This window comes from Hemiscyllium ocellatum, chromosome 9 (genome assembly GCF_020745735.1).
Source record: "Hemiscyllium ocellatum isolate sHemOce1 chromosome 9, sHemOce1.pat.X.cur, whole genome shotgun sequence".
Lineage (NCBI taxonomy): Eukaryota > Metazoa > Chordata > Chondrichthyes > Orectolobiformes > Hemiscylliidae > Hemiscyllium > Hemiscyllium ocellatum.
Window position 1 is genome coordinate 54199105 of NC_083409.1, and position 26277 is coordinate 54225381.

At 39.8% G+C, this 26277-nt stretch overlaps 1 protein-coding gene across 1 annotated transcript in view; it reads right to left on the reverse strand.

Annotated features, from left to right (window-relative positions):
• odr4 (odr-4 GPCR localization factor homolog) overlaps positions 1-26277 on the reverse strand; it is a 117869-nt gene that overhangs the window by 36937 nt on the left and 54655 nt on the right. Inside the window, exons 8-12 of the mRNA XM_060829755.1 lie at positions 18212-18346; positions 16732-16827; positions 15338-15379; positions 14082-14210; positions 3287-3368 (exon numbers count right to left, since the gene is read on the reverse strand). Coding sequence (XP_060685738.1) covers positions 3287-3368; positions 14082-14210; positions 15338-15379; positions 16732-16827; positions 18212-18346 — 484 coding nt within the window. The remainder of the gene's footprint in view (positions 1-3286; positions 3369-14081; positions 14211-15337; positions 15380-16731; positions 16828-18211; positions 18347-26277) is intronic.

A 26277-nucleotide genomic window follows, 5' to 3' on the forward strand; every position in this document is an offset into this window, starting at 1 on the left:
GCATGGTCTAGTCATCATTGATTAAGTTACTACAAAGGATATACAGGACATATTTCACTCTTAAGTAACAAATTCCAGCCTTAATTGTATTGACCTGATGGATTCTTCTACTTGATGGGAGAATTTGTGGACTGGGGTTCAAACTTACAAACATACCCAAGGATCCAGATCTTCTCCCGTGTCTTGGTAATAATTCAAATTCTAATAGACATATACCTGACCTGCCTCATTTGCTGTAGAAAGCAGGCACACAAGAAGTGGAAAGTTAGATTTAGCAATTGGGGTAATAAGGTTATGGATTATTTGCCTGGAATACAGATGATCTAACCATCCTTTATAACTCTAAGCTGGATATCTGACCAATATCAATGGTGGCGGAGAGTAAATTATTGGTCAACTTTTGGCCAAGAGGCCGAAAGAAGGGACTGTTCTCAGACAATTTGGGCATGACATGATTTAACTTGTAAATCCACATGAAGTTCCAGCTGGGATTAGAATGAGTAAGAGAGTTTGAGTTAACCTCATAGGCAAGTATCTTATAAATCATTTAAGATTAATTTTTCATTTATTCTTATTCAAAAAAGTAGTCAGGTTAAAAAGAAAATTATTTAAACTGCACAAACGCAAAGGATGATGCAGCAGTCAGATAGTTTCTGTGAAAATGCAACATGGCTGAACCAGGATTAACCCTGGAGGCCTTATTTGGAAATGGAAAGTGAAAATGACCTCATACCACAACATTACAACAATATCCAGAAGCTGCACAGAAATAAGCTTTTACCCAGAAAAAGGAATTTCTGAACATGGCCAATATAATTGCAAGATAATGGTGAAAGCCAATAGTGTACTGAAGACAGTGTGAACTTGAGTAGATAGTAGCAGCTGCAGGACTGTAGGTTAAACAGTTATCTCAAGACTTGAAGCGAAGTAAAACAGCAAACCAGTCATCATACACAAGCCTTACAGTGCAGTCCAAAGGAGTAGAATCACCACAAGGACTGACAAACCTAGACACTGTGAAATGCAGCTTTGAGCAAATTTTCAGCATTTGGTGAAAACACGGAAAATCTCATCAGGCCATGGATTATGGGGTCACCAGAGATAGCGTTTACAATGATATTATCGTATAAGTTAAACACAGCCACTACGATAGACAGAGATCTCAAACATTACAAGAAAGTTGAGTGGCAGCAAAACAATAACTTCTGTGCATGCCACCTTTTAAATGTAATAAAACACTCCAAGTTGCTGGATAAAGGCCTTGCATAATAAAGTCTGATGTCAAGCAAATTAAGGTGATATTAGGGCAGTTGGTAAGAATTTGGTGAAAGAAGGAGATATTAAGGAGTTTCTTAAAGAAGGAAAGATGGAGAAGTCAAAACGTTTTAGGGAAAGTGAAGGGAATTCCAGTGCTTAAGGCCTTAGCAACTCAAGGCACAACCATCAATGACAAAGATCACAATGAATAATTAAATGTGGACTATTCTCATGCTCTTCATGATTCTCAATCCTTTTCAATATTAACTTTTTTTTCATAACGAAACACTTCTTTTCAATTATAAAATTTGCATAGAATTACATAAATCATTTCATCTTTTACAAATAAAGTCCTTCTCAGTGCTTTAACTTGTAAAATCTCTGAACAGACTGTTGATCTTTCACTATTATCCACCAGGACTTCAGCTACAAGTTACTTCTAAATTTCAATCAAACCATATTGAAAATACAGGATTTTTTTTCCATTACTTCTCACAATTTAGAAACATACTTCACTTCAGGGGGTGATTCAGCCAACTGTATCTGTACCAGAGTTGTTTTAAAATGCTCCCACACTCGTATCGGTTTTTTTCCAGTAGCTCCGCAATTTTGATCTCTTCAGTTATTGGATTCATTTTTGAAAATCACAATTATAATTTCAATCATGCAAATCAGCCAGATTCAAGTAATTATCTTTTTACTAACTTGCCCCTACTTACATCAGATGGCCTGTTTTAATTGGCCTGATATAATTACACCTTCAGTGCCACAGTATTCTGATTTTTATTTCAGGATAGCCTAATGCTTATCCCCATATATAATGGTTACAAATGACCTACTGAAAGCTTCAAAAGGAAAACAATGCAGATGTTGGAAATGCAATATAAAAACAGGAATATCGAAATTGTGAACTAGTCAGGTGGTGTCTGCAGAGAGAGAAACAATGTTAACATTTCAGATTTATGATATCCTTTAGCAGAACCACTCTTGCAGAAGATTATCAACCTGAAACTTTGGTTTAGTTTCTCTCTGCTGATACTGCCGGCTTGTTGAGAATTCCTAGCATTTCCTCTCCTTGGTGTGAAGAATTTCATATAGTTAAAGCTTTTGTTTTTGTCTGAGTTAAAGCAGGCAATCTCTCCCAGGAGAAATACATAACACTTATTTGAACTCAGAGAGCAGAGAAACAACTTTGCAACTTCCAAATGTACATTTAGTCCATTGGAATAGCACAATTCAGTGTTGACATACTTTTCACTGTCAGTCTTCTTTTTTGGGATACTAGTTTGTAACATCATTTAGAGATGGATGCAAACGATACATGTCATTAATATACTGCCCAAGGCTTACTCATTACTGAGGGTCATTGATCAATCATCAGTGGTACCCTGGAATACTGTGACAGTATGCCCTAGATTTATGATAAATATCTATATCTGAAGATTGACTCAGTTTCAATCTTTCATCTATTAAGCATGTTATCTTGCAGGTAATTTAAATAAAAGGAGATCTTATCTACACTATCCACCAGTGGATGGAAACAAGTCAATCATTAAACAACTGACAAGCATAAGTTTCAGGCAGACAGCAGGAAGTCGTACATTAAAAGAAATGATTTCCTCATAACATCAAGGCCATTCAATGGGTTAAGCAAACATTAATGCAAGAGTGAAATCTCAGCTGTTTGAACATCAAAATATTAATCTTCCTAAGTATTATTCTGGTCATATATCATTAAAAAATTGAGGTTAACGCTAATAATACTTCATTAAAGAATACAGGGAGAAGTCAACAGGATATTTGAAACTAAAGCAGAAGTTGCTGGAGAAACTAAGTAGATCTGGTAGCATCTGTGGAGAGAAAACAGAATTAATGTTTCAAATCTGGTGACTTGCCATAAAACATTAACTGTTTGCTCCCACAGATGTTGCCAGACCTGCTGAGTTTCTCCAGCAGTTTCTGTTCATGTCTTGGATCTCCAACATCTGTAGTTTTTTTCTTTCACTTCAATGAGATAGATGTTACATACCAACATTTTTGTTCAGAATTTGATCCTCAAATACCATTTCACAGCGGATATACACAGTGTTTAGCACATCTCTTTTTAGAGCCTAGAAAAAGGAGTTGATTAATTGTTACATCTGAGTTGACATTATAGTACACACTATATACTTTCAGCAAAATAACAGCATTCTTAATACGAGTTTATCTGCTATTCCTTGCTTACAGATATTGAAATTTGAAATCAAATGACTCTTATACCCATAGTACATTTATATCAATGTCATTTTTCTGAAGGCATCAATTCTAAAGGACTAGGGATAAAACCACATGCAGTTAACTGGAAATATGTTTTAGAAATGAGAAAATAAAACATATAGCAACTCTTGAAGTTGAAGTATGTCTTGAATTTTACTTTACGATTATGCATAAATGAATGCTTTGTTTGTGTTAAGAACTGAAAATAACGAGGAATGACAGTTCATTAACCTCCGAAATTATTTATTCCTCTGCCAAAATTTGTATATTGAATTGTGCACTAAATTATGACTTGCTAGTTTTTTATGTGCTGATTAATAATCCTATTTACTTGTTGTACAACAGAACAGCACTGTCATTTCAATTATATATTATGTAATCACATGCAGACCATAAACTGTTCACAGTTCTGAAGAAGGGTCATCAAATCAGAAATGCTAATTCTGCTTTCTCTCCACAGATATTGTCAGACTTGTTGAGTTTTCCTAGCAATACCTGTTTTGTAATTCTCCACAGTTGGACAAAAATGGAGTTGAATCTCGATAAATGTGAGGTTCTACATTTTGATAGACAAGTCAGGGTGGACTAATACACTTAATGGTAGGGTCCTGGGGAGTGTTGCTGAGCAAAGAGACTTGAGTGCAGGTTCATAGTTCCTTGAAAATGGAGTCTCAGGAAGACAGTTTGTGAAGAAGGCATTTGGTATGCTTGCCTTTATTGGTCAGTGCATTGACTTTGAGAGTTGGGAGGTCATATTACGGCTGTACAGGAGATTGGTTAGGCCACACTTTTGGAATACGGGTTGTGTAACCCCGCATTACAGAAAAATTGTGCTTTCGGAACAGCCCTTAAAGTGTTGGCGAAGTAATCGTGTTACAGCCAACACACGTTTTAAAAGTCTGTGCTTCAGAAACAGTGCCTCCAATTCGTCAATCGCATTACAGTGAATTTGCATTAATGAAACACACGTTATAGCAGAATGACCGGTACTGTATTTAATTTTGGTTTCCTTGCTCAATAGTTTTTGCCCAATACTTACTCCTGGATTACTGAAGGAAGTTACTGAATATCAAGGAGAGGTGGTTAGATACTGTGTTGATGAAGATGGCCGTTTTCTGGCATTTCCATGGGATGGATTTTATTTATCACTTCTTTAAAAAATATATACTTTTATAGAAAAATAGATTTTTTAAAATATTACGACAAATACAAAACAATACAATTCAAAACGATACAAATAAAGAACACAAAAATAAAAAAAACCCAACCACCCGGATGTACAAATCATTATAGAAAAATATATATTTAAAAAAAACCTTAACTAACTATTGAAATAAACAATAACCAACAACAAATGAATAAAATAAACTCGACTCAGCCAACAAGACACTCATACGTTAGCAGTTCCTCCTCCTTCGATATTGGACACGTAAAACACAATCATTACGGCTATATAAAAGCTCTTATTAGTGTGGCAGATTAATCCGTGTCCAGGCATTCCAAAAAAGGGCTGCAACGTCTTATAAAAATTCTCATTTTGTAGTGTACCATATTCGTGAGAAAATCCAAGGGAATATGCTCCATAACAACCTTCCACCAACTCAACAGACTTGGGGGCTTTTTGGATACCCAAACTAACAAGATATTCTTTCTTGTGCAGAAAGTGAGGATGTTGAAAAGTTTTTCCTTCTGCGCATCTACAGGGAACACACCGGGCAGGCCAAGAAGAGGAGAGATCGGGTCCTTCTCCACCTTTACACTCAAAATCCCCTCCAATACACCTGCCACAGTGCTCTGGTATGTTTGAAGCCTACCACAGGACCAGAGACAAATGGGTAAGAGTGCCTGTACCAATCTTGCACTTGGGACATGAAGATATCCCTGGTTTAAATTTTGACAAACGTTCCGGAGCCAAGTGGACTCTGTGGAGAATTTTCAACTGTAAAGCATGGGTCCTATTGCAAATTCATACCTTTCTTGCATTTTCCCAAATATCTTCCCAAGCCTCTGAAGAAACCTCAATACCTAGCACGCTCTCCCACACCCTGCAGAGTCGCTCAAACACATCTGAGGAGGCACCTCCCTCAATTGATGATATAAAGCACTGAGCACCCTCCATTCTATGTCAGATTTGTAGGGATTAGTTAAAAGTGGAGTCTTTTTTTGAATAAAATCCTTAACTTGAAAAAGCGAAAGAGGTCCTTGTTAGATAGCTCATATTTCCGTGCTAACTGACCAAAGGACACCATTGTTTTTCCCTCAAATAAATCGCCCATGCAGGACACACCTCCTGCTTCCCAATGTTTGAATCCTGAATCTATCATCCCTGGTTGAAAATCTGGCATCTGGCATATCGGTGTAAGAGGATGTTTTGCCAATATTGCCTTCCCTCTGCCAAATTGCCCTCCATGTTTTAACAATATTGATAACTATTGGGTTATGGCAATATTCCCTAACTGTCCTAATTTGGTCCAAAAACAGCAAGTTAGTAAAGCCTGGGAGGTTTCAATATCTAACTGTATTGAAAGAGGGTTGCCACAGGCCCAATCACTCACGTAGGATAAAAACAAGCTTAGTTGGTATGTTTTAATATCCGGGAGATCCATCTCCCCAACATGTAAGGCAATTTAATGAGGGGCCGCATATGACGCCAAATAAAGGAGATGAACCAGCCGTTCAGTCTCCTGAAAGTTTGCTTATTGAAGACTCAAAGCCCTCCGCTTCTTCCTTTCCCGCCGCACTAACCAGTACCCTTCCACTGACACCCTCCTTCGACTGACTGAACTGGTCCTCACCCTGAATAACTTATCTTTTCAATCCTCCCACTTCCTCCAAACTAAAGGAGTTGCCATGGGCACCCGCATGGGCCCCAGCTATGCCTGCCTCTTCGTAGGATATGTGGAACAGTCCATCTTCCGCAACTACACTGGCACCACCCCCCACCTTTTCCTCCGCTACATCGATGACTGTATCGGCGCTGCCTCGTGCTCCCACGAGGAGGTTGAACAGTTCATCAACTTTACTAACACCTTCCATCCCGACCTGAAATTCACCTGGACTGTCTCAGACTCCTCCCTCCCCTTCCTAGACCTTTCCATTTCTATCTCGGGCGACCGACTCAACACAGACATCTATTATAAACCGACTGACTCCCACAGCTACCTGGACTACACCTCCTCCCACCCTGCCCCCTGTAAAAACGCCATCCCATATTCCCAATTCCTTCGTCTCCGCCGCATCTGCTCCCAGGAGGACCAATTCCAACACCGCACAACCCAGATGGCCTCCTTCTTCAAGGACCGCAGATTCCCCCCAGACGTGATCGACGATGCCCTCCACCGCATCTCCTCCACTTCCCGCTCCTCCGCCCTTGAGCCCCGCTCCTCCAACCGCCACCAAGACAGAACCCCACTGGTTCTCACCTACCACCCCACCAACCTGCGCATACAACGTATTATCCGCCGCCATTTCCGCCACCTCCAAACAGACCCCACCACCAAGGATATATTTCCCTCCCCTCCCCTATCAGCGTTCCGCAAGGACCACTCCCTTCGTGACTCCCTTGTCAGATCCACACCCCCCACCAACCCAACCGCCACCCCCGGCACCTTCCCCTGCAACCGCAGGAAATGTAAAACTTGCGCCCACACCTCCACACTCACTTCCCTCCAAGGCCCCAAGGGATCCTTCCATATCCGCCACAAGTTCACCTGTACCTCCACACACATCATCTATTGCATCCGCTGCACCCGATGTGGCCTCCTCTATATTGGTGAGACAGGCCGCTTACTTGCGGAACGCTTCAGAGAACACCTCTGGGCCGCCCGAACCAACCAACCCAATCACCCCGTGGCTCAACACTTTAACTCCCCCTCCCACTCCACCGAGGACATGCAGGTCCTTGGACTCCTCCACCGGCAGAACACAACTACACGACGGCTGGAGGAGGAGCGCCTCATCTTCCGCCTGGGAACCCTCCAACCACAAGGTATGAATTCAGATTTCTCCAGCTTCCTCATTTCCCCTCCCCCCACCTTGTCTCAGTCGGTTCCCTCAACTCAGCACCGCCCTCCTAACCTGCAATCCTCTTCCTGACCTCTCCGCCCCCACCCCACACCGGCCTATCACCCTCACCTTGACCTCCTTCCACCTATCCCACCTCCATCGCCCCTCCCCCTAGTCCCTCCTCCCTACCTTTTATCTCAGCCGGCTTGGCTCTCTCTCTCTTATTCCTGATGAAGGGCTTATGCTCGAAACGTCGAATTCTCTATTCCTGAGATGCTGCCTAACCTGCTGTGCTTTGACCAGCAACACATTTGCATCCATATAGGGTACAACAAACGGGGGAGAATATTCATCTTAAAAAGCGTTATCCGACCCAACCACGAGACCGGAAGTGCCTCCCATCTTTGAAGGTCTTGTTTGATTTTGTCAATCAGTTGAACAAAATTAGCTTTGAACAACTGATCCAAAATTGGAGTAGTGAATATGCCCAAATACACAAAACCCCGCTGTGACCACTAAATGGAAATCAATATTCACCCTCAAGACCTAGCACCTTCATAAGACCACCTATAGGTATAGCCTCTGATTTTGCAAGATTAATCTTATATCCCGAAAAGGCGCCAAATGCATTGATGCATTGTTTCGGGGGAGGCACTGAAACTGCTGGATTTGATTAAAAAAAAAGGACATCGTCCGCGTACAACGAAATCTTATGTAATATCTTGACCCCACTTTTGGAGCTGATATTTGGGATCCCTACAAATAGACTCTGCCAATGGTTCAATCACCAATGTAAAAAGCAGTGACGAAAGGGGACAGCCCTGCCGGCTGCCCCTAAAAAATGTTAAAATTGCTTGATAGCACCCCATTGGTGATGACTGTAGTGAGAGGGTTATTTTCGAGAACTTTATCCATTTTATGAAGACTTCGTCCAAGCCAAACCAGTTCAGCTGCATTTAGAATGCTGTGTACAGTTCTGGTCACCACATTACCAAAAGGATATGGACACTTTGGAGAGGGTGCAGAGAAGGTTTACGACGTTGTTGCCTGGTATGGAAGGTGCTAGCTATGAAGAGAGGTTGAGTAGGTTAGGTTTATTTTCACTAGAGAAAAGGAGATGGGGGGGACCTGATTGAGGTTTACAAAATCATGAAGGGTATAGACAGGGTGGATAGAGACAAGCTTTTTCCCAGGGTGAAGGATTCAATAACGAGAGGTATTGCTTTCAAAGTGAGAAGTGGAAAGTTTAATGGGGATACATGCAGCAAGTACTTTATACAGAGGGTGGTGGCCGTTTGGAACGTGTTGCCAGCAGAAGTAGTAGAGGCAAGCATGGTAGATTCATTTAAGATGCATTTGGACAGATGCATGAGTAGGTGGAGAACAGAGGGATACAAATGCTTAGGAATTGACCGACAGGTTTAGACAGTACATTCAGATCAGCACAGGCTTGGAGGGCCGAAGGGCCTGTTCCTGGGCTGTAAACTTTCTTTGTTCTTTGTATTAAAAAAAAAGTATGGCCACAGAACTCAGTCAAATGCCTTCTCTGCATCTAGAGAAATCATCAATCCCTGTATTGACTGCTGTTGACATGCTTGCATTACATGAAGCAGCCTCCTAACATTATTGGAGGATCTGCGGCCCTTTACAAAGCCCGCCTAGTCCTCTTTAATAGAAGATAACACAGTCTTCAGCCTTAACACAAGAGTCCTAGAGAGGATTTTAAAATCCACATTTAAGAGTGAAATGGGCCTGTATGAAGCACAGTCCTCCGAGACCTTCCCTTTTTTAAGAGTAAGCGAAATATTGGCCCCCTCTCAGAGATGGTGAGACACAATCATGACTGTATGAGTCATTAAACATATTGAGCATTGGGCCTGACAATACAGTAGCACCTCGACTTACGAACTTAATCCATTCCGGGACCCAGTTCGCAAACCGAAAAGTTCGCGAACTGAATCAATGTTTTCCATTGTTCGGATAGCTACATAAGATTGCTTGGACATAGCAATGAACGATGTTCACAGTGCATGCGCATCAAAGACGAACTGAATGAGATCACGTGGGGCCCGAGAGCTTTTGTGTTCAAAGTGCGCGTAGCAAATCAGAACAATGAAACCACGTGGTCACACACGAGCTTTTTGCGTTCGTACCTTGAATTTCGTACGTACGTTGAAGCAAACTTTTACGTATAATCCTGTTCGTAAACCGATTTGTTCGTGAACGGAGTCGTTTGTATGTTGAAGCGCTACTGTATGTTTATAATTTCCTTATAGAATTTGCTGGGAAGTCCATCAGGATCGGGCACCTTTCCACGCTGAAGCTGCTTCACAGCCTCCCGCACCTCTTGCTCTGATAAGAGGGCATTGAGGACTCTTGTTCGGAGGTCACACCCGGCAGTTCCAGATCCTTGAAAAAGGACTCCATTTGGGCCTGTTCCTCCTCACAACCCTCAGATTGGTATAATTTAAGAGTAAAATCTCTGGAATGCCACATTAATCTTTTTGGAGTCACAGATTAGGTTCCTAGATCCTTCCCTAATCGCCATCATGGCTTGAGGGGCACTCCTTTTCCTGGCGAGATATGCTAAGTATTTGCCTGGCCTGTCACCATGCTCATATAACCTTTGCTTTGCAAAAGTAAGCTCCTTCTTTGGTGTCTGCATGAGCATGGAATTCAATACAGACTGCAGCTCCGTAATCTTCTGTGCCTTGACCAACGAGGGCCTGTCAAAGTAAGCCTCCTAGGCTCCCTTCAACCATGCATCGAGGAGATGTTGCTGCTCACCCTTCTGCCGCTTTCTACTGGCAGAGTAGGAAATAAATCACCCCTGGCAGTTTTCCAAAGGACGGATGGGCTATTAACCGAGCATGAGTTAATGTCTAGGAATGCCCAAAATTGCCTAGAGAAGTACTTCACAACTCTATTATCCTTGAGGATAAAGGTATCCATTCGCCAGTGTCTTGACCCCACTGTAATGTCCTTAATGTTAACCAACAGGTAAGCTGGAGCATGATTGGAGTTGGTAATATTACCAATTGTACAAGATGCCACCAAGTCCAGGGTTGCCACAGGGGTCAGAAAAAAAAAATCAATCTTGGTGTGACATCATCTGGATTGGAAAAAACTGTAAAATCCTTGCCTGTAGAGTGGCAATGCCTCCAAACGTCAACCAACCCTAACACCACACACAAATCTACTAATTTTTTCATTTGTATAGAGGGTAATGGGGGGCCTTTGGGAAACCTGTCTACTGTGGGATCCATGAGGCAGTTAAAATCTCTCCCTATAAGGATATGCCGGGACTCGAGACTGATCAGTTTAGAGAACACATCTAGCAGAGATTTGAGGGGATGGGCCAGAGGTCAATAAACATTTAAAACACCATATTCTTTCCTGTTTATCAGGTCTTTGAGAATTACAACACTCTAGTAACTTAAATGGGAGATTCCTCCTAACCAATATAGCCTCTCCTCTACTTCTAGTATTAAAAGATGAAAAGTAAACCCAATCAAAGCCATTCTGCTGTAGTTTCAAATGCTCCCTATCATCTAAGTGTGTCTCCTGTAACAAAGCAATATCCACTTTCTCCTTTTTAAGACTCAAAAGTACCTTCTTCCTCTTAATTGGTGAGCGACTCCCCTTGATGTTCCAGGTACACCATTTAATCAAGTCATTAGCCATAACCTTCTGCAGTAACATTTAAATTCCAGACAGGAGGAACTCAGACCACAAATCGCCGAGCCTTAGTGCATCTAACATAGAAAAACTATACAAACTAAAACCACTACATTTAACAAACAAAAGCTAACAAAGATCATATATAACAAAACCCAAAAAGCAAACCAACATATAAAACACCAATGGTGCTGAATAGAGGAACTCACTCCCTGCCCAAAGGGGGCAACTACCTATCCCAAAACCCAACTTCCTGACCCACTGCCAAGACTGCAGCCCAGGCATTTAAAGACCTGAACCAGGTATAAACTGCCCATGAGTAGGCATCTAGCCATCCCAACCATTTTCCCTCTTCCTAGCTAGAGCCGCACCGTAAACACACCAGAAAGGAAAGAGAATACATCATGGAATTGCAAGGTGAATAATGAACATTTTTTTAAAGAAAAAAGCGGCTAAACACCCCACCTATCCTTTGGTATAACTTAACTTTGAAATTGAAAGTACACATCTCAACTGCTACCAAATATAGTTTAAACCAGATTATTACCACTAAAAAAAGGAAAAGAAAGCCCCAACTGGACTTTTACTGTTTTTTAAAGATAAAAAAAGACATACCCAAACAATACAACTGTTTGTTAATACTAAATTGTTCAGATTAGATTAGATTCAATCAGATTTTAGATTAGATTAATTTGTACACCAAGATTCTTGTCTTCTCCAACATGTCAAAGAAATGCACGGATCCATCCAAGGTGATCCAAAGCACCGCCGGATACCTCAGAGAGTACTGGATCCCGAGCTCCCTCAGTCTTCTCTGGACCACCGTCATAGGATTTTCTTTTTTGGATCACTGCTGCTGAGAAGTCCTGCAAGAACATAATCTTAGACCCTTTGTAAATTAGGGCCTTCAGATCCTTCTGCTGGAAAAGCGCAGCAAGTCAGGCAGCATCCAAGGAGCAGGAGAATCGACGTTTCGGGCATGAGCCCTTCTTCGGGCTCATGCCCGAAACGTCGATTCGCCTGCTCCTTGGATGCTGCCTGACCTGCTGCACTTTTCCAGCAACACATTTTCAGCTCTGATCTCCAGCATCTGCAGTTCTCACTTTCTCCTTCAGATCCTTCCCCTGGATTCTGGAAGCTTCCACGATTCTCTCCTTATCTCTATAATGATGAAACCGTACCAAAAAAGGTCGAGGACGTTGACCCAGACCTGACCTCCGTGCTGTGACCCGGTGAGCCCTCTCGATCTTCAAGCCTCTCATTCCAGTCTCCAAGTTAAGGAATTTCGGCAACCTGTCCTCAATAAATTCTGCCAGCCGCTCACCTTCCTTACCCTCTGGCAGACCAATCTGAATATTTTTTTCTCCTGCCCCTGTTCTCAAGATCATGCACTTGGTCATGCAAATTATGGACCTGCGGTTCCAGGGCTTGGATCCTATCCTTGGAGGAACTGGTATCAGCTTCCACCACTGTAACTCTGTGTTCATCCTCATCTGTCCTTTTTTTCCCAGGTCTCCCAGCTGCTGTTAGAGATCGGGGCCAACGTCACCTCTATCTGCTTCCAACATCTTGCAAGATTTTGCGAGCTCCTTCATCAGGGCCTGGTAAGCAATTGAGTCAGAGGATCCTGAAGGCTGGGATGCAGGCCTGGCCTCGGACACTCCTTCTTACTTCTTGGGTACCCCCAGACAGCGAAAATCCAGGTAAGTTGACTTTCAATAATTTCCTAGGACTCCACAGCCTTTCCAGAGTCCCACGATATTGCGATGGTCTGGGTTGGCAGGTTAGAAATTTGTCCTGTCTGTGCTGAGGTGCAGAGCTCTGCAATGCGATCCCCTTAGATCGCCACCATATTGGATGCCCCATTTACCACTTTTTAGCCGAAACCTGAATATTGACAATGGCTTGCTGCATGTGGTTAAAAGGCAAGTCATGAATGAATTCAACTTTGCAAATATCAACACACATCCTCATAACTAATCAATAGATGTATTTGTGACAATTTTTGTAGCCATAAAACCTCTGAAAATTAGGACACTACAAGTGTTGAAGTTGGCTTTTAAAATGCAATGACATTGTTTTTAGCAGTGAATTCTTGAAAAAAAAATTCATATTACAATATAGGTCTGCCTTCTCTTTAGAAAAATGGATGCAATACACTCATATTTATGCAAATGTAATTCTATGACGTTGCAGGAAAATGTCAATGTATTAATTATAAAAAGAAGTATTTGCTTCTTTTTACAGGAGGACGAGGAGTTCTCAAGCCATAAAATTGTAATTTACAAAGAGGCAATAGTATTATCCTGAAAGTGTGGGTTGAGTAAACAAAGATCAAGCAGAAAAAGATCGCTTCAAAATCGGAAGAAACAGAAATAAATTAAGACTCGTGTAGTATTTTTGTTTTAAGTTACTTCTATTTCTCTTGTACAGCAGAGTTCCTAGCTCATAGTACATAGTTCATACCACAGAAAGTTCACAAATGAACAGAATAGAAAAGTAAACAAAGACTATTTGTGTAACACAAATCATTTTCATCTTCCTGCCGTATACCCATAGAAAGTATAATATAATCAAATAAGAATGGATTTAAAAATGTTCTACTTCATAGAATTAATAGAAATGCTCTTTGAATGTGCCCAATGTAAATCTTTTGTGTATCTCCACTTTAAGAAGATGATAGCAAAATTAATGCATGTTAATTACAGTTATAACCCAAATTTAAGCGATTCTCTGTAACTGTAAAATTTTAGCACATGAAGCAACAAATTAAGAAACACAGAAGAACTTGCTTATATATATATTTCATATTGTTGAGAACATTTCAGTTAATGATGTAAATCTCCTAAGAATACTTTTTAATCATCATACAATTGCTGTACCTGAATGGCATCTTTTACTTTGGATTTACTGCCATGGAGATAAGCTCTGCAACGTACAGTTCCCTTCACACCAACAGAGCTGCCACAGTCTTCAATTAAGGCATCAACCTCACCCTCGGCAATAGGAACCTTAATATAAAAAGGATTTTACAAACTAAAAAAAACACATCATTTAGAAGTCACATAGTATAGTATTACAACACAATTATTATTTTAACTACAAAAACAAAACATGCCAGCAGAACACTTGGTACCTGTGGAATAACAAAAAGGGATACATCAGCACTAAACCAACATTTTTCATCAGAATGCCGGGAAGGAGAATAACAGAGTGGCTATTACATTTGGACAGTCAGACATATGGACTTATTCCTGTTGGCTGGAGATGCAAACCATTTAGATGGCCAGACCCCATTACTAGAGAAAAGGGGAGGACTGCAGATGCTGGAGAGTCAGAAAAGTGTGGCACTGGAAAAGCACAGCAGGTCAGGCAGCATCTGAGAAGGAGGAGAGTTGACTTTTCGGGCATAAGTCCTTCACGAAGGGCTTTTGCCTGAAACATCAACTCTCCTGCTTCTCGGATGCTGCCAGACTCGTTACTATGTTATCACAACTGGCTTTCCAGTATATAAATTAAATCATAATTTACTGAAATATTGGGAAGACTGGATCTCAATCTAGCTGCCTAGCAGTGAGCTACAGGAGGAAGGGGAGAAACCAACATTACATGAGGCAGAGATTATGTGTCTGGAATGTAAAGATGCATTCCTGCTCCTTTCTGTCCAAGATAAATTGTTGTATACTTATCTTTTGAGGATCTTCCACTTCATTGTTTAGTTATGTAGGTCAGAACATGTGCACTTTATTCAGGTGTCTCACAAAATTTCTTCATGGCACTATTTAAGCTGGGCTCCAGTACAAAGAGTATAATGGCGAATCAAGAACAGCTATTTTAATTTTGCTATCGCTATATTCTGCCATGTGGTCCAAGTTATTTATTGTCTTTTGCTCACTAAAGATGCAGGCTGATCTTGTTTTCAGTATTTTCTGCAACTATGCCAGATTTTCATTATTTGCATTTTCTCTGCTTTTTTACTATTGATAACTTTTTGGGCTGACGCATTTTATTAAAAAATAGACATATTTACTGTTGAGTAATATTGAACATGTCAAAGAAAACAATGACACTAAATAAACATTTTTGACTAGCTATTTCGAAAAGAATAAGAATTGAAAAGTTAGCTGTCAGAACTAACAGGAGCTGTCAGGAACTGAACTTCCGCTGGTAATTTCTTTTTCTGTAAAAATAACAAAAATAGGTCAGTATAAATTTAAATACTGCATATAAATTAAATTCATATGCATTATTACATCATAGTTACAGTAAGTATTGCACTAAGAATACAAATGTTGTTTATTTCCTATATAAAAAAAATTTCTGTCACTCAAAAGCGAGACAACTAGAACGACTTTGGGAATTTTTTGACATCTTCTATAGTGAAAATACCTTTGAAAAATTGTAGAGGGTTTCTTTCAATTTTTACTATCTTTAACTTCTTTATTTTTGCACGCATGATGTATTCTTCTCAAAGAACCTTCCTTTCTCACAGGGGTAAAAGTTTGCTGACAATTATTAACTATCGCCTTAATGGTCTTTGTTGCGTTTCTACCGTTGTACCTTTTAATCCAATTTCCCAGTTCACTTCTGCCCCCTCTACTTTCATATTTTTATAATTAACTTTATTCAGGTTTAAAACACGAGTCGTTGACTCACACTTCTCATCTTCAGACTTATGGCAAAATTCAATTATGTTATGATTGCAGTTACCTACAGCCTCTTCCATGATGAAGTTATTGACTAACCCTGTGTCATTGCAAAAAAATGGATGAGACATTCTAAATGAAGGCATGGAAACCCAGGGAACAAAATAGATTAACAAGAATGGGGTGCTGGGGGAGCAGGATTTTAAGAGTTAGGTCAAGGGTAGCAGAGTTTTGGATGGTCTCAAGTTGAATGTACAGGAACGTTCTAGACTGGAGGTAACAAAGACATGGCTGAGTGTTTCAGCAACAGGTGAGTTGAGATAGGGGCAGAGACAGGTGACGGAAATAAGACAGCTTAGTGAAGTTGCTCAAATATAGCAGTAAGATTCAGCAGTAGACAGCTGTCAAGAATGGGCATTGTGGCTAGGAAACTGAGTTTACACATGGCTCAAACATTTTTGCTATTGTTTAGTTGGCAAAAAGTACAGGTAGGGTCAGATGTTGTTGGTATACATGTGCAAACTGATACTGTATTTTCAGATGTTGTTGTTGTATAGCAATATGTAGATGAGAAACAGAAAGGGGCGAGGAGAGATCCTTTTGAGACTACAAAGGAACAGCACAGGAGTCAGAAAATAATTTGCAACTGGTTCTCTGGATCTGGTCATTAGCTATAGAAGAATGGAACCAACTAAGTACAAACCCACTCAGCTAGATGACACTGAAAAGGCTGTTCAAAGATATAAATGCAAAAAATTGAAAGGAACAATAACACATTTTTTTGGTCAGTAACTATTGTACTACAAATCAGCTGGTCAGGTATTTCTATATTACATGCATTTTTTTAAAAAGCAACAAATCCGAGATCATTATTCAGCTTCCATACCGATCCTTCTCCTAGTAGGCTGTCTGGTTCTTTAAACTGTCCATTTATCAGGTAACTGCTTTGCATAATTTGTTTTGCCCAGGAATTCAGACCTTTCTGGGAAGGGAGAAATGGTGTAAGGGAAGAGATTAAAAAGTACAGGAAAATAATTACACAGACAATAAAGATTACCATTGCATATCCTCTCTTTAACTCTCACAACCATAGCAAATGCTCAGCATAACACAACTGAGTTACAGTTGAAAGACACCACAACTTCACAAGTTATTGTATTATAAAGGGACACACAAATCATGTAACTAATCTTCTGGAATCAAACTTCCACTGATTTGGTGTTAAGAGGGAATAAATGGCTTGCATTTGTTTTGTAGTTTTCACAAAGGACACCCCAAGGGCTTTACAGCCAATGAATTATTTTTCAAGTACACTTGCTATTGCTTTATACCAAACATGACAGCCAATTTTTACTCAGCCAATGTCTGCAAATGGCAATGTGATTATGACCAGATGCTGTGCTTCATATGATTCTGACTGAGGGATTAATGTTGGTCACACCACAAGAAAACAAAGCCAAATAGCAGGTGTGAACCCTGCCTGAAGTGAGTGATAGTGCACCTACGTCTGAGCCAGGAGTTCCAGATTCAAATCTCCCCTGCTCTAGAAGTATGTCATAATATCTCTGAACAGGCTGATATGAAAATATCTGGTCATGGCACTGGGAACAGCCTCCCTGCTCTTCTTTAAAATAATGCTGTGAGATTTTTACATCCTCTCTGGCAGGCAGATGAGCCTTGGGGTTTAACATTTCAGATGAAAGATGCACTCCTGACAACGCTACGCTCATTCAATACAGCACTGACGAATCAGCCTGGAACCTGAGCCACAGATGACAAGCATATGGATGCATCTTTGTATTTACATTGCTGCATATCCATTCAGCAATGACAGAATGTAGAATAACAATAGTAGGGATGGCACTGTGACAATTGCTGGAATTGTGTTTTGAATTTTAAACCAATCAATTAAAATGGAATAATTTCTGCGCTAGCATTTGAATTTATTTGATCAGAGAAAAGAAATCATAGCAAAAAAAGTGAACAGAAAATTAGTTTTAAAAAAGTTAGTTAGATTTTATTGAATCTTCTATTAGGTATTAGATATCTTAATCCACAAATTTTAAGAGATTGGCATGGCAGCACCACTTCAAAGAACATTTGTTAAAATTAGTATTTTCTCCAGCTCCCATAAACACCTGAGTAATAAAGTGATTTCTAAGCATCTCATCAACACTATCAAATGAAGATTGGGCGATTGCCATGCCAAACATCTCTGCAATCCTCATTCTTTATCATACCTTGTCTTCTTTAGTTTTCTACAGAATTCAGTAGCTGAATCCAAAACAAGAGTAGAGTTTTGACCCAAGAAACCCTATTCAATGCAAATATGAAAAATAATTTGAAACAAAATAAGCAACTCATACCAATGAATTCTTGTCAAACTGTTGTTCTGCAGATGGTGGTACAGGGATATATACTTCCACATTGATGGTAGCTTCCACAACCTGCCAAGGGGCTGTGAGGCTGCTGGATTTACAGTCTAGCATTTTAATAGGAGTCTTGAAAACACAAGAAATTAAGATAATTAGTAGATAGCTTAGATGTTTATTGGAAGCATTACATGAATATTTGGCATTCATGGTATGACATCTGCTGTTAACAATATCCAAATATTTGTTGCACATCTCTATTGAATATTCCAATGTCAGTTTCTATGTATTTGTTCTTATTTTGTTGTAATTGACTGATAAGCATTTACTGTTGTTTCATTCTTGTTTATACTAGCTAAATAAAAAAGTTTATGCCTACAATTGTTTTATTAATGCACTTTAGGATCCTGAAGACAACAAAGGACTTGCATTTTCAAAACACATTTGGACTGTTTAGAATACCCTCAGAGAGACCTCAAAGACAATTAGTTCCTCACAAGAGCAGACACAATCCATTTACACAAGCAAAACAGACATTTTGCATGTGGCAAAATTTCAATTTGAAAATGGAATGGATTACTGGTTAATTTGTGTTTTTGGTGGTGTTAAACTGAGGGATGAATGGCTACTATTGGCAGAACTTCCTCAACAAAGCTACATTCACATGTAAAGACATACAGAGCATTGATTTAATCTCATCTGAAAGTCAGCACATCTCTAACAACATAATGATCCTTCAGTTGAAATCCTGTTGTGATACTTAAAACTAAAATCTTCTGAAAAACACCAAAACTGAGTCAAATTGCCATCAAAGATCCTAATTTCCATTTATTATCTGAAAGTTTACAGTAACTGAAAGACAACAGAATACAACAATAAAAACCTCCTAAGCACCTGCATAAACCTATCTTTACTGACGAGATTTATTGTCATTTTGTGCCATTATAGTTCTGGATTTCTTCAATCTGTTGCTATGCACCTTAACTTTGTTGGAAATTTTAATTACCTTTATAAAGAGTGTTGCACTTACAGCAAAACCAAGGCAGAAATTCCAAAGAAAATTATGACCCGTGAAGCAATAAAAAGATTACAGATAGTTCCCGGGTTGTGAACAGGTTCCCATTATTGAGCCTGTTCTCCAGTTGATTTGTACGGAATTCAGAACACAATACAGAACAGTACAAAATAGCTATTCATAAGTACAGGAAATGTTGTATGTCAGATCTTTAAATTTACACCCTTGCACAGGAGTGCCTTCATATGTGCAAGTGCAAGTTGATGCTTGAAAATTGGGAACCCTGTATAGTACATGGCTTTTTTGTTCTTTTCCATATGCTAGATGGAAACATCCTCTGCACAGTAAGGGTTGATTGGAATAGACATGTCCCAAAACTTTGGGAAAGGAAAATGGACAACATGCCTTTAAGTCATTTTTGTGCATATGCTCCTCCTGTATAATAGACATACATCAGTCGATTTTCCCTGAAAGAAAACAGCAGTAATAGCAATAATATTCTTGACTGAGTTAGTGTTCAAAGACATCTAATGATTTCTGCACCAAATGGCATCAGCACTCTGTTTGACTGAAGGGACCAATGTGTGTGCCTGTCTTGCTGGGCGTTGTATTCTTCAGTGATATTCACCTGCAAAGTCAATTATGTATGAAAATCGGACAGACCAGACCAATCACTCAGCTACCCATTCTGCAACAAATACGCTATAAAAAGAGAAACTGGACTTTTAAGTTGGGTCATGTTCAGAGCAGCCTGCTGCACTCTGAAATTATTTAGCCAGTTAGATGAGAAAAATACTAAAAGAAGTTAACTTATGTTTATATAATAAATATTACATTTGCTGAGCATCTTAAAGCACTTGGCCAATTATGTTTTCAAATAGTGTGTGATAGGTTAAAACATAGTTACCATTCATAGACATCAATTTTCCACAAACAACAAATAATTCATTTGTTTTTTTTAATTGGTGCTGATTGAGAGAAAACTCCTTGGTATTTCTTGAAAAGCACTGGAATTTTCCACATAATCTTAAAATTGGCAGAAGTGGTCCCAATTTAATACATCATCTGAAGATTAATGCATGATCAGTATGTTGATAATTTGATGAGAAACTATTCACATTTGCAACTCTGCAAAGGCTTTCAGTGTGAGTATAAAAGAACTCAGTCTGTGAGATAACTCAACTAGAGTTTGTATCTTGAGTTATGGTCTTATGAAGGAATAAATGGAGTAATCCACAGGTGCGACTTGCAATTGTACTGGGCCTTTAATGTAGCAACACAAAGTTGGCAGTGAGAACAGTGCAGAATAAGAGATGGCCAAAGGCTCATTTTAAGGAATTGAAATTGAGTTATGATCAGCTTAGAAGTATATTCAGGATTCAGAAGGATATGGGAGTTTACTAACTGTGAAGAATAAATGAATCAAAACTTCAACAATACTTTGCTGCCAGCTGATGTTATCCCATATTCATCATTAACTACACTGATAATGGCAATTAGAAGGACTACTAAGGCGAGGCAGCGGGATTTGAGCAAATGGGCTCCTGGTATGAGTAAAAATATGGATCCATAATGCCTCTCGCCACTTCCAACTTTATCTTCATAAAGCAAGCATTTGAGTTCAACAAATGATATGTCAGTGATATGCACAGCTGAGAGATCAAAAGCCAAAAGCTTCATCATCGGTGAGAAAGGGGCAGTAAACTTTGTTCTTCAATCACGGGACGTGAGCATCGCTGACTGAGTGAGGATTTATTATCCATCCTAGTTGCCATTGAGGTGGTAGTGATGGTGAGCTGCTTGACCCAGCAATACTGAAGGAATAGTGAAATATTGTCAATTGCAGATGGTGGATGTCCAACAAAATGGAGTAAAGGTCTATCAAGAGATGCAAGTTCTTGAAAATTGATTTAAAGATGTCTTAGTATCAAGTGAAGTTGAGATTACAAACAATGAATTACAAACAATTAAATTCATAATATTGTTTGGTGCCAATTATTGACAAAATAATCTAAACAACTTAAGGGCAAAACTTAATCAAAGTCAATAAATCTGTAAATGGGAGTGAAATGAAAGACCTGCATTGTTGTAGAGCTTTTGTCTGCTCCGGATATTCCAATAAGTTTTACAGGTAAACTCTCTTTGAAATATGGTCACTGGTTTGGTAAACACAGCACAGTAATCTATTTGTGCATGGTAAGAATCCATGTATATCAGATAATAAGTCGAGAATATATTTTAGGAATGGTAATTGAAAGTTAACTTTCCAACAGAACCAAAACTCTTCCACTCTTCTTCGAGTAGTGTCAAGGAATGTTTTAATACACTTACTAACGGACGTCATCAATTTAATATCTAATCTAAAAGTTGGCACTTCCAATGGTGCCCCAAAAACTCGGTGCTGTATTTTAGTGTTGACTTTCAAGTCACTAAAGTGACGCTTAAAGCTACATGTTCTAAATTAAGGGTAAGGAACCAAAACAAGACTGAATTAGTGTTGAATAAGAATTAATATGATCAAATAAACAAAGCGATATGTAATGATATCTAACCGGAACTATGTGCACTTCGCTTGTGAAAAAATTAAATTATTTTCTTTCAGCTTTTGAGATAATGTTAAGTTAATGAGTGATCCTAGGGGTCAAAACACATTCATAGCGTACAACCCTTGGTACTTTAACATTTTCTAATTCATTTGTTTTGGGCAAGCTAACAGATGATGTCAGGGACAAAGAGGAATAAGTTATACATAAAATGTGCAAACATGTAATTAAACACACAACTATGATGCCAATAAAAAGTTGAAAATTAATCAATCAGTCATTCACAGGTATATCATGCCTTGCTTCTGACATTCTAGGATTTTCAGTTAATCAGCTAATCTTAACATTTACTCTCCTTTTACTGTCATTTGTGGCAGATTGAACAATCTTTATACTGTCTCACATATTTTCTTTTTGCAAGACTTAAGCTTGCATGGGGGATAAATGGCAATATTATTCTAACAAATGCCTGTGTTACATGGAATCAAGACTGATGCAGCACAGAAGAGATCAATCAATTCATCTTTTTCTTTTAATTCTGATATGAATTATGGGCATCCTTTGCAAGACTCGCATTTGCTGTTCATCCCTAGATGCCATTGAGCTCATTGGCTCTGAGCTATTTCTGAGGGCAGTTAAGAGTCAATTAAATTGCACTAGGTTTGGAGTCACATGCAAGCCAGACCAGGTAAGGATCTCTCTCCAGAAAGGAAATTAGAGAATCACATAGGTTTTCACATTAATAATTACACAGTCACTACTATATTTCCAGATTTAGTTTCAAATTAAAATCAAATTTCACCATCTACCAGTGAAGTTTGAACCCATATCCCCAGAACATTAGGTTGTGGCTGTAGATTGCGAGTCTACTGACATTACCACTATTCCATCATCTCTCTATCAGACTAGTGTCAGTCAGCCCTATGGTAACACAGTAATTAGCTAACTAGTCCCACTCCACACTTTCACTTTCTTTAGTTTTTTTTTTACATCAAGTATTTAACAATTCACTTTTGAAAATTATCACAAAATCTGCCAGCATACTGTCATGTGCAGCAGTCTTAATCACAATAATTCATGAGGTGGACAGAAAAAGGAGGTCATTCACCCTAAGCCTTGCTTTGCCATTTCATAAGGTCATGGTTGCTTTCATTGTGGCCTTAATACCACTTTCCTGCCTGTCCTCAACCTAGCCTTCACCACTTTCTGAGAGCAGAAATTCTTCCTAATTTCTAACTGAAATGAAGACCATTTGATTTTAAACTATTTTTTAATTGAGAGGAAATATGCCCTCAGCATCTACCTGAATAAGAGTTGCATGATTGGGCTGTTCATCTATCAGGGAGCTCTGGCTGGCATATAAAAGGGACGAGTGTCAGAGACTCTGGATGAGGCAGTACTATAGAGAAGATCTGTTCATGTATAAATAATAGGTGGCTAGGTGATGGAATACCAGTCTCTGTAGAGTTACTTTATACCCCAATAAGTCATCCCAGAATCTTATGTTTCAATAAGACCATCTCTCACAAAACAGTCTCTTCAATTCAGGAATTAGCCTGGTGAACCTTTTCTGACAAAATTTGTCCTTAACAAATCTATGCTGACTTTCCTTCATTAGCATATCATTTTTCAATGCCAATTACATTTTTTACAGGTCTGTTTTTACAGCGACATGAAGATGACTAGCTCCACTTGGATCACTCCATCTTTTAAACTGGATGTAACATTCTCAATGTTTGTACTCTGGCATCAACACCATATTTAAGGTGAACGATGAAAACAGACCTAAGAGCCTGCAATTTAACCTTATAGCAATGAGTAACCTAGGATGCATCCCATCTTGAAAAAGTGATTTTTTTTAATTTTGGACAATACCAAACTCTTCAGTTAAAAATCACACAACACCAGGTTTTAGTCCAACAGATTTATTTGGAAGCACAAGCTTTCGGCCTGCTGTTGTTTCATTAGGCAGTTGTGGAGCAGGACCACAAGACACAGAATTTATAGCAAAAAGATTACACTGTCATGCAACTGAACTGATACATTGAACAAACCTAGATTGTGGTTAAGTCTTTCATCTTTGAGAATGGGTTGCAGGTTTCGGTTCGTTAATATGTAAATCCCAGAACTTCTTTTAAGTCACATTCTCGAAATAGAGTCATAGAGATGTACAGCATGGAAACAGACCCTTCGGTCCAACTGTCCATGCCGACCAGATATCCCAACCCAATCTAGTCCCACCTGCCAGCACCCGGCCCATATCCCTCCAAACCCTTCCTATTCATATACCCATCCACATGCCTCTTAAATGATGCAATTGTACCAGCCTCCACCAATTCCTCTGGCAGCTTGTTCCACACATGTACCACCCTCTGCGTGAAAATGTTGCCCCTTAGGTCCCTTTTATATCTTTCCCCTCTCACCCTAAACCTATGTCCCCTAGTTCTGGACTCCCCAACCCCAGGAAAAAGACTTTGTCTATTTATCCTATCAATATCCCTCATGATATTGTAAACCTCTATAAGGTCACCCCTCGGTCTCCGATGCTCCAGGGAAAACAGCCCCAGCCTGTTAAGCCTCTCCCTTGAGCTCAAATCCTCCAACCCTGGCAACATCCTTGTAAATCTTTTTTGAACCCTTTCAAGTTTCACAACATCTTTCCAATAGGAAGGAGGCCAGAATTGCACACAGTATTCCAACAGTGGCCGAACCAATGACCTATACAGCCGCAACAGGACCTCTGGCTGGCATATAAGAGGGATGAGTGTCAGAGACTCTGGATGAGGCAGTACTATAGAGAAGTTCTGTTCATGTGTAAATGATGGGTGGCTAGGTGATGGAACACCATCTCTGTAGAGTTACTTTATACCCCAACAAGTCATCCCAGAATCTTATGTTTCAATAAGACCATCTCTCATATTGGGTAGTCTTGTACTCAATCCTCTGACCAATAAAGGAAAGCATACCAATGCCTTCTTCACTATCCTATCTACCTGCGACTCCACTTTCAAGCTGCTATAAACCTGCGCTCCAAGATCTCTTTGTTCTGCAACACTCCCTAGGACCTTACCATTAAGTGTATAAGTCCTGCTAAGATTTGCGATCCCAAAATGCAGCACCGCGCATTTATCTGAATTCAACGCCATCTGCCACTTCGCAGCCCATTGGCCCATCTGGTTAAGATCTTGTTGTAATCTGAGGTAACCCTTTTCGCTGTCCACTACACCTCCAATTTTGGTGTCATCTCCAAACTTACTAACTGTACCTCTTATGCTCGCATCCAAATCATTTATGTAAATGAGGGTCCAGCACAGATCCTTGTGGCACTCCACTGGTCACAGGCCTCCAGTCTGAAAAACAACCTTCCACCACCACCCTCTGTCTTCTACCTTTGAGCCAGTTCTGTATCCAAATGGCTAGTTCTCCCTGTATTCCATGAAATCTAACCTTGCTAATCAGTCTCCCATGGGGAACCATGTCAAACACCTTACTGAAGTCCATATAGCTCACATCTACTGCTCTGCCCTCATCAATCCTCTTTGTTACTTCCTCAAAAGACTGAATTTGGTGAGACATGATTTCCCACGCACAAAACCATGTTGACCATCCCTAATAAGTCCTTGCCTTTCCAAATACATGTACATACTGTCCTGCACGATTCCCTCCAACAACTTGCCCACCACCGAGGTCAGGCTCACTGGTCTATAGTTCCCTGGCTTGTCCTTACCACCCTTCTTTAACAGTGGCACGACATTAGCCAACCTCCAGTCTTCCGGCACCTCACCTGTGACTATCAATTATACAAGTATCTCAGCAAGAGGCACACCAATCACTTCTCTAGCTTCCCACAGAGTTCTCGGGTAGACCTGATCAGGTCCTGGGGATTTATCCACTTTTATGCATTTCAAGACATCCAGCACTTCTTCCTCTGTAATATGGACATTTTGTAAGATGTCACCATCTATTTTCCTACAGTCTATATCTTCCATATCCTTTTCCACGGTAAATACTGATGCAAAATACTCATTTAGTATCTCCCCCATTTCTGCAGTTTTACGCAAAGGCCACCTTGCTGATCTTTGTATCTCTCCCTAGTTACCCTTTTGACCTTTCTATCTCTCCCTAGTTACCCTTTTGTCCTCAATGTATTTATAAAAACTCTTTGGATTCTCCTTAATTCTTTTTGCCAAAGCTATCTCATGTCCCCTTTTTGCCCTCCTGATTTCCCTCTTACTCCTACTTCCTTTATACTCTTGTAAGGATTCACTCGATCTATCCTATCCATACCTTACATACGCTTCCTTCTTTTTCTTAACCAAACCCTCAATTTCTTTAGTCATCCAGCATTCCCTACACCTACCAGCCTTTCCTTTCACCCTGACAGGAATATACTTTCTCTGGATTCTCGTTATCTCATTTCTGAAGGTTTTCCATTTTCCAGCCATCTCTTTATCTGCGAACATCTGCCTCCAATCAGCTTTCAAAAGTTCTTGCCCAATACC